Here is a 12,805-nt window from a genome sequence, read left to right on the forward strand (position 1 = left end):
TGAACACCTAGTCAAAATGCAGAGCTGATCTATTTTCTACTTATAATCAACTTCTGCAGGTCAACACATCAAAAATCAATTACACAGCCATGAAATTTAGTCATTAAGGATTAGCTGCTAATCTCATTCCATTTTTTGTCTAACCTTCCCCCTCTCCCCAACGGGTGCATTCTGAGCATTTGTGAGAATAAGGACAGACTTGCTAATGCAGCACTGTGAATTAGATATTAAGCAATAGGAAAATACCAAAATTTAACATCCGAGGTTTTTTGTACATTACTATTAATTGTTTACATACATTGCATTTAATATATCATCTTGAACACACAGAACTGTATCTCGTGTCCAGTGATGTCAAAAGAATTATTAAAAGCAACAGGACTTGATCAGGGCTGCATTTGTTTTCTGCCCAGTATCTCAAAGCCCTTCCAAAACTACATATACTGAAGCAGCCAGTGAAAGTTTAGATACTTAAGGGGTGAAAAACTGGCCAGCTAAGCACAGAATGGGATTAATCCGGCTGCAGCAGATCTTTAATTTGGCAGGGGATGGAATACATGACCTGAGTGTCTTTCTTATCCTATGCTTATGACTTTGTAATTATGGCAATTATTTTCCAATTGTGCCATTTGGGAAAGGGAATAAACACAATATGCCTGTCTCAATGAATCTGTAGGGGGATTTTACAGAAGCAGAACATAACTGCTCAAGCTGTAATTGTGTTTGCTCCCCAGGACTAACTGTGGTAAGTGTGCCATAGCATTTTAACAAATGGTGAATGAATGAATCTTTTTTCCTCTCGTCTTCAGAAGCAGAGTGACTTCCAGCAATATTCTGGGTATTTCTACCAACCTCTTCTGGAATACTTTCTAGTAACGAAGCTTCTGTAGCTGATTGCAGCAGATGACCCCATGCAGCTAACTGACCTCTCAAATAAAAAATCGTCATACCAAAGATAATCCCAGAGTTGTACATTTTTAACAAGTAAAAATAGGAAAGACGTGTCCTTCAAAATGGAAAATTAATTTTCTGCCTAGAGAAGAAAAGATCATTATTGTTATGACATTTTCTACTTACCCTGAGCTTTCTTCCAAACACAGTCACTTTGCCTTTAATCTGTTCCTTCCTCAGACGCCATTCAATCGAGTTTAAGCCATTTTCCATTGGTAGAGAAATATTACATCGTCCTATGGTGGGAGTCACAGTCCCAGCCAGGACATGAGGTTCGCTGTGAAAGCTAATGCTCATGCCATTGGCATACATCACTCTCAAAGTACCATTATTACAGAGCTGGTAGCTGTTCCTCACTTGATCTACAGCAATAATGAAAAGAAAATAATTTAGCTACTCCAGTCATAAAGAAAACATATAGCTTAATTTGATTGGTTTTTTATTGCACTCCTGTTGATGTTAAATGAAGTCAGCCTGCAATTACCATTTACGTGGTACTATGGTGGAAATTACAGATGTTACTGATTCATGTAAAGAACAGTAGTGTAACAGTGAGCCTGCAGAGAGATACTATGTTTATTTCATTATGTTTTCCCTTTAGTCTTAATTGTGTATCAAAATGCACAGCACAGTGATATGTATTCAACCACATAATTTATTTCTAATATGAACAAAAACTCCTGAAAACTGAACTGCTGGATAAACAACAAACCATTAAACTCCAGGACAAAAAGAAAATTAAAAAAAAAGATGACCACTGGACTCTTTATGAGTGGGAAGAAATAAGTGCCTCTTCTTTTTCTTTTCCTCTCTTTAAAAACTGTCTCCAAGCAGAAGCTTTGTACAGAATTACAGTTTGGCTTTAAATCCTCAAGGTGAGAGGCATCAGCAACGCAAGCTAGCAGCCACGGTCCTTCACTCGCCTGCCTTCCTGACACCCCATCAAAAGTGCACTAGCCTGCTGTGCACACCCAACCTTCTGGCTGTCGGAGAAGTTAAAAAAATAATCCTGTACTTCTATGGCTGTGCAGTTCTCCAGCTGTTCGACACAGCCAAGTCCATTCTCAGCCAGGATGGAGTGCTACAGTGTGCAACTGTCACCAAAGCATCAATATTTGTCTGACAGAAGGACAGCATCTATGTAATTAATCATCTGGTATAAGAGAAGTGAAGTCTTTGTAACCAGACATGAGACGTTATAACAGTCTGTAAATGTTGACAATTATGTCAGGAGGAGACTATTGTCCAGTGATGATATTCTTATTCTAGTGACATTATATCTTAACTAAAAAAGCCCCCATCACTCACCAAATTCCTTTCAGTCTATCTATGATAACTGACTGTTTTCACTTCATCAGACACAATGCCTGGGCAGTGCTGGAAAGCTCCATGCAAACATTTAACCGCTCTGCTGCTGATCTCTCCTGCCATACTTGGGCTGTAACGTTGTTCTCAGCAGTGCTAACTGTGGCACAAAATCATCCACTGCCTTGATTGTTCTGCATTTTAAGGGTAGTGTATAAATTTGGAAGATTTAATTGCTAATAGTTGGAGGCTACCCGAGCCTCTCTCTCCACAAGGATCTCTACCCAGGCAGCCAACATTTGGCAGTCAGACTGCATCTCTGTGGCACTGAAGTCAGAACCAATTTTGCAGTGAAGTACAGAGAAATATGCGAGTGGGTAAAATGACCCAAGAGGTAATGGCAGGACTAACTTACACCAGCAGATAACGACCATACATATTTGACATAAAGCATGATTGTGAAATGTCTCTTACCTGTCCTGAAGACCTGTCATTTTAGGAATGAGCTTTATGGGAGTTTTTCTTGCAAACCTTAAACGTTTTTCCCCTGCTCATGACTGTACTAATGACACGAATCTTTTGCGAATTGCTTTCTCAAGTTGTGTGTGTGGTTAGGAAGTGTGCTGAGAAGTGTGCTTTGGTACCTTGAACAACTGTATAGGAAGCCTCCACAGAGGAGAGATTTGTGATGACCGTGACATCATCATCCCGATTAGAATTCTCAATGTCGATGGTAATAGACTTTTCCATTTCTCGATGAAGGCTAGTTACCACTCCAGTGGGACGTGTTACATTGGTCAGACGCCCTTCATGATCATAGCTAATAGAAAAGTTAGTGAGAGCAAAAAAGCATGAGGATATATGTTCATTTCAATACCCAGTGTATTAATAATGCACCACATCTGTGCAAAAAACCCAGAATGAAACAGATTTTCAAGAACATCCTGGCCATACCTATTTCTCTGTTCTTGAAAGAGTCTATAATGATGAAATAATAATTTTTAGAGATTCTGATCTCAACTACATCAGTGTAAATCCAGGCTAGCATCTTTTAAATCACTAAATTAATTAATTACATTATTATGGAGATACAGAGTGATATTTGGCTCAAACAATTATAATTGGTAAATGCATCTGTATTTTAGTAGTTGCATTTCATTCTAAGGAAGTGGACTTGTGATGGATGCTACAATATACAATGGCAGACACTGCACGTTTGCAATGGAATACTTAGTGGAAACTACCAAGTATGGTCTTAATTGACATATCAAGCAATAAACTTGCCATAAGAGATTAAAAAAGACATCAGCTTGAGAACATAACAATTTCATTTAGCTCTTATCTGTGGTATTGAACTGCATTTTGGGGTCATTATTTTGACTCATAAAGATGAATGATGAGAAGTTAAAGCACAAGATAGGTTGGAGTTGCACAAAGGGCAGCAGTTAGCACTCAGAATATACCTTAGAAGATGAATTAAGTGCTCCAGAGGCATAAAGATAAAAAAAAAAAATAAAAGAAAAAGGGCTCTCCATGAGTTTATTGAGTTAAATTTATCTAGAGGTATAAAGCCTGAGGAGGGCAGAAGGAAGGAATGCTGCCTGAAATCAAATCATACTGTTTCTCCCTTTCCTTTAGTATGCTATATTTGTGTGCATACGTATGCTAAAGAAGCAATCCCTTGGATCTTAAGGGCAAGAAATGGGGACCTGAAACAAAATCAGTATTCCAGTCTGACACTCTGCTTGCTGCAATTCTCTACTTGTGCAAGAGTCTCTCACCCAGCTGCTACCAAAGCGCACATACTTCTAAACAGCAGAAAGGCAAGAAAAAATGTCCTGTGTAGATAAAGGGAAAAGTTTAGGTAGAGATTGAAACCAACTGGTCATCCTTTGAACGTAGAAATCCAGGGAGCGGGAAGCCTGGAAGAGAACTGGTAAATCCATTGCACTGCCTGAGAGTAACAGAAGAGAAGAGGAGCACATTTAGTATCATGGAGCTAGCTGAGTTCTTTGTACGTTGTGGTTAGCTGTAAAGATGAAAAAAAATCAGTGCTTTCAACATGACTTTTTACAATTAAATCATTCAGAAACCTCAAAGTAGGCCACCTGAACTGTATAGCATATCTCAAAAAATAATACACAAATTGGCTCCTCAGTTGATATCATACAAATACAAAATATGCCTTTCAAATCCATTGCAAATGGTTGCACCCATTCAACTGAATATTGGGGAGGAAGGAAAAAAAATCACCTGTGGAGCAACAAGCCTTACCAGAACCAACGAAAGTATTAGGCAAAGAAATAAATCAAAGCAAGGCATCATGCAACCTAAAAAGGACCAACAATATATTGCATTCATTTAAGCAGTTCAGGATCAAATAAAGATTAAGCAGCATGATTTTTCTTAATAAAAGTCACAAGTTCCTACCTATATATATATATATATACTTTTTTTATTTTTTTTTTTTTTTTTTTACCATATCAACAAGATACTGCATAAAAGATAATATGTTGAGATACTCTGGAAAAGGGGGTTTGTTTAAGTCTATATAAAGGTCTTCACAAAAAAATACTGAGATGTACTAGTAAAGTATCTATCGATGAGGGAAGAACTTAATCCAGTCAAGCATCCATCTAGCAAAGAAAACCAAAATGTACAAAAAATTTAGAGTTTCAAAAATCTAGAAGGCTAATAAGACATGCCCCAAAGTCTATATGTGGACTACTTTGGTATGTTTAGTGATTAGCAGAGTGATGAAGAGGATACCTAGGTGTCAAATACCACAGAAGAGAATGTTATTTAGGACAAACTAGAAAAAGTCTATGAGTGGCTTCAGTGTGACTACGCAGAGCTTGGTGAACATCCAGAAAAATGGTTGGCGAAATTCCCCATCAGCAAATATATTTTAGGCAATGCAAATGAGACATTAATTTAAACTCCTCATTCGCATTGCTGAGTTTTTAATTAACCCAGGAAAAATTCCTGGGGATTGCTGTGGGCTACTAACTGAAAATCTCTGTTTAAAGTGCAAGGGCAGTCTAAAAAGTAAATATGGATGAGGATGTATGGAGACTGAAACAGAAAAATGAAAATATTCTAATGCTATTTCTAGAAATCAGTGTTTTACCCCCTGCCATGGGGCATGTCTCCCAGTGCTGGTCACTATTTTTGAAATCAGCAATGTCAGGAATTAAAAGGGTTTATAAACAACTGACAGTCATGCTTAAAGTGATACATACAAAAGTACTCTCTATGAAGATCTGCAGACCATTTAGTTTACGAGCTAGACATATAAAAAATTCACTACTTAAACGGTATATACACACTGCTATATCAATGTATAAAGAAGGCATTTCTACTTTATCCATTGCATCAATAAAATCCTATTTAAAAAAATACCTTAAAGGTAAAAAATTTAAAATTAATAAACCAGAAACCTTTTATGTACTACAAGATTTAGAAGTGACATATTATTGAGGTGGGTTTTTTTAAATCTATGTATTATGTGAGAGCAAGTGCTTAATAGAATACAACACCCAGACATTTATCTGAATAATAAGAATAAAGCTATATAGGAATTAAATGCTTATATATCTGTCTTCTTCATGTCATGGACCCAGGTCTAATGAAGTGAAAAAAGAAAATTTTGCACTGGAAAATATACTAATTGACCTGGGACTTCTTGGTATCTTCTTCAGAAGCAGCAACTACGTATCATAGTCTATGGCAGAGCGTCAGGCTAGATGAATCAGGCCTGATAAGGCAATCTTTATATCTTCAAACAAGCTGGGTTCTGGATACAGTGAAATTCCTGAGCTTTTGTTACTGACTTCACTTAAAGTTTCATCCCAAGTTTTTCTACTAATAAAATTACAATGGGAGAGATCCTTCCTTAATCCCAGTACTTCAAGAAACCAGCATCTCCCTGCTCCCGCTACTAACTCACTACCATTGCTAATTGGGACCAACTCTGCCTGAGCAGGCACAGGTTTCCAAGACAGCAGTTCCCAGGCCAGCTCTGGGTGAAACCTGTCACCGACACCCTGGGCAGGCACGAGGGCTGTTGCCCAGTTCTGCCTGCAGCCTGGAGATGGTGCCCGACAACCCGGTGGCTGAGCCAGCCACGGCCACCTCGCGCGTGCTGGGTCACCAAACTCAACTACAGCTCTACTGCGACACAGCTGACTGCTTGTTTGTCACCTTCTCAGAGGGCTACAAATACCTGACCTGTGCATTCCTTCAGCGGGCTTGTGATAATGCACTGAAGGCTGTTCTCCCCTGTCCAATATTATGGCACTTCTGTATCTTACGCAGTTCTTTTTGCTAGCGTTCTAGTCTTTGAGGTTCGAGACATGTACTGCTCAACAGCTTGTAGGCAGGAGCAGCTGGGACAGTGCCACATACAGTGCTGCAGAAAGGAGTAACGGCAGCTGTTGACTTAACACAGAGCAGGGCAAGGTGCAGATCCACAGATATTTGCATCTATCCCTATTTTCCTTCCCTTATAAAAACCAAGCTGATTCAAGAAGAAAACTGCAGTATTCTCTTAGGATGCTCCCAAGACCAATTGGAATACCACTGAGGAACACTTCAAAGATCTGTGGTTCATGCCCCAAACCAAGCTTAAATTACCCCATGTGAGCCTATTGGTAGCTGTCAGATTATTTAAAAGCCTTGCTTGTTCCCACGGCAAATGAACTATATATATGTATGGAGTGTGTATACACACACAAAGTGTATACATTTTTTCTGCATATACACATGCATACCTAGATATACTCCACAAATTTAATTCTGTGAGCATTTTCAAGGTACAGATTCAGATAAAAGAAAGGAATATACCCAATAAGATAGCATGGCACTTCAATGTCTGGTTGATATAAATGTACGGAAATAAATTTTGTATAAGAACTGTAGTTCATGTAGTATTTTGCTACTTAAAAGACATTTGTTTTTTTTCAGTTCTGCTGCCATATTAGCAGTTTTGGGTATTGATTATCTCTGTATGAATGCACAAATGTAATGGCACAGAAAACTATTGTTGTCCTTATAAACTCTCACTGGATAAGCATTTCTTTAATTTCCAATTGATATTAACTCATAGATACCAAAATAAATTGCATAATGATGAATAGAGAATTTTCCCCTTGAAGTTGCTTTAAAGAACAAATAGAAACCAGAAACCATGAATGAGTGACTGTAGACTGTGGCTGTTTAGGTTTGTAAATTTGATTTAAGTAATTCTTGTAATATTATTAATAAACCCCTTAACTATGGGGGTACATAATATGACAAAGCATATTAAGGAGTGTAAGTCAGCTGCTTAGGATCAGCCTAAAGGAGATGCCTCTATTTTTCTAGTCTTTTGTAATGAGTATCTCCAGTGCATATATCTAAATTCTCGTCCTCACGTAGGGTTTTTCATGCACATGTAGAGATACATATCTTCTTTTAATGTCTGTATGAATGGCATTTTATGGCTTTTTTTTTTCTAACCTAGATAATAGTCACCATGTATAATTTATTTTATACATGCACTATAAAGTATGAATTTTTAATGTGAAAAATGTCTATACTGTCCTCTCCTCTATGGGCTCTAAGCTTATAAGAAAGTATGTACAAATCTGGGACAAAGTAAGTTATTTCTGCTGCCTCATCAAAGTTACTAATCATCTAAGACAGTACCTCAGGCTGTACTATTTAGACCTAAATATGCTACTTAACTCCCATCGACCTGAGGCAAGGGTTGCACATCTTTTCCTATTTGATCTTGGAAAAAAATACAGTCAACATGTCAGCACTATATACACACTAAATTACAGTTTCAGATGCATCTCAGTAAGACATCAAAGCACCTACCTTCTATATTTATTTAGGAATCATAGTACAATTTTTCTAATAAATCACCCTTAGTACTTCATGTGATTCTCAGACACCAGTTATACCAGCTTATAACTACCAGCTTGTAACTTATAACATTCTGATGACCTTTTTTACTGTTTCATTGATTTTAATCTAGAGTTTTAAATTACCTTGCTATTTAATTTTCTACAATTAATTGCTGGTGTTTTGAGAAATAACTAGTTTATATGACTCCTGATCTGAATTTTGAGTTAGCTATTGAGGAAAAAACAACAACAAAAAAACCTCTCTAGAAAGGCATCCACATCTCATCAGCAATCATGTGAGATTTTACTGTCATCTAGTACAGTGAGCTTTTACTTCATCTTGTAATCAGCAGGTAATACATTCATGTGTTCACATAATTGGATTATTTTTGTAACTAATGTGTGGTTGAGAAATACACTTTGCAAGATATTAAGGAGAAAAAAATCCACATCTTTACCGACAGTCTAGATGAAAAATCAGTGGTTCAATTTCCAGGGCCACATCAGAAGGCGACCACGAGAGGGCAATGTTTTCCTTTTTACGGAAACGAAACACATAGCGGACAAAATACTGATGTGCAATGCTGATTTAGATATATTTTGGGCAGATTGAACACAGTTCTTTTTATTCCTACATTACTTATGTTTTCTCTAAAAAGAAAGCAAACGGTGGCCAAGATGAATGCATTAATAAAGTTTAAAAAAATAGTTGTGCGTCATTGCTAGTCTATAACCTTAAAAATAGGCCTAAAATTCAGAATTAAATATAAAGCCCTATTCATACTTTCGAGCCACTAATTTGAGAAATAGTATTTCATAATCCTTGATTATTTTAAACAAAATATATGGCATCAGACTTGCCATACTTAAAAGTTATATGCATTTTCAATATATCATTTGGCTTCAATTTTTAAAATTGTTTTGATCTATAAATGACAATGAGACTACTAAGAATAGCATAACAAATTTGACTATTTTTTCTAGATTTTTAATATACTTTTGAACTTTGTCTCCGATGAATTTCATTTAAAGAGGAAGGTCTGTCTTTTTAATCTATATGCTCACGAACTCGTGTGCTTTTGGGTTATCTACGAATTATGGAAGTTACACCAGGGGTCTGACAGATAGCTGGGGATCTAATTTCCTCACTTGTCTCAAGAATGAACAATCAGTGAAGTTAATCAACATTTTAACAACCATGAGTAATATATGAGTCTGAACAGAAAGATATATAATTTGAGTTCCAGAAGAAACTGCAGCATTAGGGTTCCTAGAGAGAGGCAGCTCAGTAGGAGCCATAGATTGCTGAGGGCTGGTCTGGATGAGAGTTGCCTTGCTGACAACTAGGAGCAGGGGCCCAATCTGACAAATCAAACATGGGTTTCTGAATGTGGTACACAGTCCTTCGTGCTGGAGGTGGGTGGGCTTTCCCACTGGCCTCAAACCGTGGGCAGGAATTTAGGTGGTTCAGTACCCACCCAAAGGACCTGGCACCACTGATGAAATCAAGAAGCCACTTAATCATTTCCAGTATCATCCTAGACTGAGATGCAACGGCCTTACTTGGTACCAGTGAAAAGCCTACAACAAATTTCAGTAGGGTCAGTTTAGGGCCTACTCACTACTATTTGAAAAATAAATGTACGCTTAATATATCCAAAAACATTCTTACTCATAAAATGTTGTCCATCCTGTTTCATCACTCTTCGTTGCTAAGAGACCACTGTTTCCGTTATATGTCATTAATCCAAGCTCCAGGGTCTGTGTTGAGACTAGCTTGAGTCCACCATTAGTGCCAACAGCCAGCGTGACAATCTGATTATCCGGCATCAGTAAATGGCGGGGCATCCCACTGGCATCCCGACGGACCTTCAAGGAGTTGCCATTGTTGTCCATCACCTCCGTGACATCGTTATCGCTGCTATAGGTGAAATTGTACAAGTACTCCCCGGTAACAAGGCTGAGAGTGTACTGGTGAATCCCATCAGCATTGAAGACATACAGCTCCTGTTCTCCTGGAGATGCAGCTTCATATTGGTTAAAAGAATTAAGAATGGGCCTGTTTTTACTGACAGCCCTAATGCGGATATTTCCAAGATCAGCTATGTAGATGGTACCATCTGGGGCCACAGCTAAGGAAGATGGTGAATTTAAGATGGCATCAGTGGCATACCCATCATCCCCAGAATAGCAATTACAGTTGACATCATTTTTGCAATCACAGTCAGAAGCTGCCCCTGCAAGAAGGCATATTTCTCCATTGGTAGTTACCTGGCGTAGCCGATTAATTTTTTTTTCATCTGTCTCACTGATGTAAAGAACTCCTGTGTGTGAGATGGCAATGGCACTGGCTGATTCAAGTGCAGAATGAATAGCCAGTTTGCTAAGAGAGTAGTCTATACCAGGAACCTGGCAGTGCATGGGGCGTCCAGCAATAATGCTAACTTGATGATTTTCTGTGATCCGTAAAATAACATTGTTCTCTAGGACATAAAGTGAGTTGTCCATGGGATTGACAGCGAGATCAGTAGGCCACTCCAGCCGTACCTATGAGTTGCACAAATTATTACTGTAAAACTCATAACTGAAAAGTACACTTCTAGTGTTTAAAATTCCATGTGTAACAACAGCAAATTAGTGAGGGGTTTATCAGCGTAAATCATGAAACCAACTCATGAACGGCAACTATTTCAAACAATGATTTTGTTTTTCGGAAATATTAAAACTACGTGCAGTGGTAACTTTGGCTAATTGTGTTTCTGTGCAAAGAATGAATGCTACATTGTGGAAGCTCTACAATAATTACAGGAAAACAGGCAATTAAGACAATAACTCCCATTATCTCCACCTTATTTCTCTATAGTTGCATAAATAACTTGTGTTAGCCACAGTAAAAGGGTGGTTCACTCATTTCAGTAATGAATCAAATACGCTATCATCTTGTGCTGCATAATGTATTTCTTAAGTGGCCAGGCAGTCATCCAAAATAGATGCCCATGTCTTCTAAGGCAGAGAAGAAAACAAATGCATTAAGAGTCTACCTGGGTGACATCCATGCTGGAATCACAGCTGAGAGGTCGAACAGCAGTTAGGTCATTGGAGCCCAGCAGGGTTGATATAATTCCATTCTGATCCACTTTTCTAATCATAGTGGCATCAACAAAATACATGAGTCCATACTTATCCACTGCAATTCCTGCAAATATAAAACCCAGGCATCAGTGAAGCTGTGAGGCTCCTAGCTTCAAGGCAGGCTTCATCTTATTAACAGGTTTACAAGATGATGACGCTTCCTCACTTCCCGTGTTCTTTCCTCCCTTCCAACCTGAGCACAGGTCCTGGAACCCTCCAAGTACCTGTAGTTCTGCTGAATAAATAGCATCAAGCAAGTTTGGGACTTTAAAGAGAAGAAAAACACAGAAATCCCCCAAACATGCCAAAGAGCCAGCAGAATGCATCAGCTTATTTCTAAATTCAAACTCTGTACGATGTATCACCTAAACCCAATTAAAAAAAATTATCTCCTAAATTTTAATCTCAGAAATTTGAGGCATGGCTTTTTTCATCTGAAGGATCTAATAAGGATGAAGAATTTTTAGAAATCTTTTTAAATAACTTTAAAATTTTTGAAAAATTAAGAGGGCGTTATATTTTTTCAGTATGTTTTTTAATTCTTTGACCTGTTGCTGTAAGGAATATGGGAAGAACATCTGGTGTTTCCAGATGAAGACACAGGGGTTTCCAGCCTAGAAAAAAAGGAAAGGTTCAATGCCTGTCACATTGGGAGTCCTTAGAGAGTGAAGGCACAGAATGAAAGGGTGTTCCCTTGGAGGAACAGAAGGATGTTGCTGCCTGTTGTAAAGGAGGGCAGGCTTTTTCTCACATGCCTTTCCTGCTTTGATTTGGCACACTGCCTTGTCCGTTTCTTGGGCTAGAATAAAATATTGATCTAAAAATTTTGTTTTCAAATCGCTGCAGTGCTCATCCTATTGAGCAGTGAGAGAAGATAAAACTTTATTTTCTTAACTTCTATATAGAGGGTTAACTTAAAATATGCAAGCAGCTCTGTCCTGTTAATATATTCTGTATGTATTAACTGAAACTATTACCTACACAAAGAAACAGACCTTTCATGTTTATGATCATCTAGTTATTTTCAAACATTGAAATAAAACCCAAAGACATTTGAAACACATGGCAAAACACCTCATTAATTTATCTTTACAATTAAGATGAAACAATGGAAAAAGATTTTTAAAAGAAACACATCCCTGAATTTCCACATCATCTTGAAATCTTTTTGTTAAAAATTAGAAATGGGAAAGGGCAAAAATCCTTTTATTTTTCCTCCACCTCTGAAGAAAACAGGGATACATAGAATAAAAACTCAGAAAAAAGCCACAGCAGGCAGTTTTTCTCCCCAAAGACTGTATCTCAAACAGTAATTTGTTTCCCAGTTTACATGCTTGCTTCTTGGAGTGAGCGGTACCCTGCTAATTTGTGTTCTGTTCTCCTTTTGCAGCGTTCAGTGTTGGGGTAATAAAGTTTGCTTTAACTAAACAAAGCACGAACATTTGCCAATCCACTGTAATTAAAGCCCAGAATAAAAATTACTGAGCAAGGAGTGATTTAATTGCCAGATAATTATTTCCACATCC

General features: G+C 37.8%; 1 protein-coding gene across 15 annotated transcripts in view; it reads right to left on the reverse strand.

The window, feature by feature from the left end:
- TENM2 (teneurin transmembrane protein 2) overlaps positions 1-12,805 on the reverse strand; it is an 808,680-nt gene that overhangs the window by 12,514 nt on the left and 783,361 nt on the right. For all 15 annotated transcript variants that reach the window (XM_074916403.1, XM_074916402.1, XM_074916400.1 and 12 more), the window contains 4 exons: positions 11,189-11,343; positions 9,820-10,694; positions 2,901-3,076; positions 1,078-1,313 (listed from right to left, as the gene is read on the reverse strand). In XM_074916403.1, the coding sequence (XP_074772504.1) occupies positions 1,078-1,313; positions 2,901-3,076; positions 9,820-10,694; positions 11,189-11,343 (1,442 nt within the window). The remainder of the gene's footprint in view (positions 1-1,077; positions 1,314-2,900; positions 3,077-9,819; positions 10,695-11,188; positions 11,344-12,805) is intronic.

This window comes from Athene noctua, chromosome 12 (genome assembly GCF_965140245.1).
Source record: "Athene noctua chromosome 12, bAthNoc1.hap1.1, whole genome shotgun sequence".
Taxonomy (NCBI): Eukaryota; Metazoa; Chordata; class Aves; order Strigiformes; family Strigidae; genus Athene; species Athene noctua.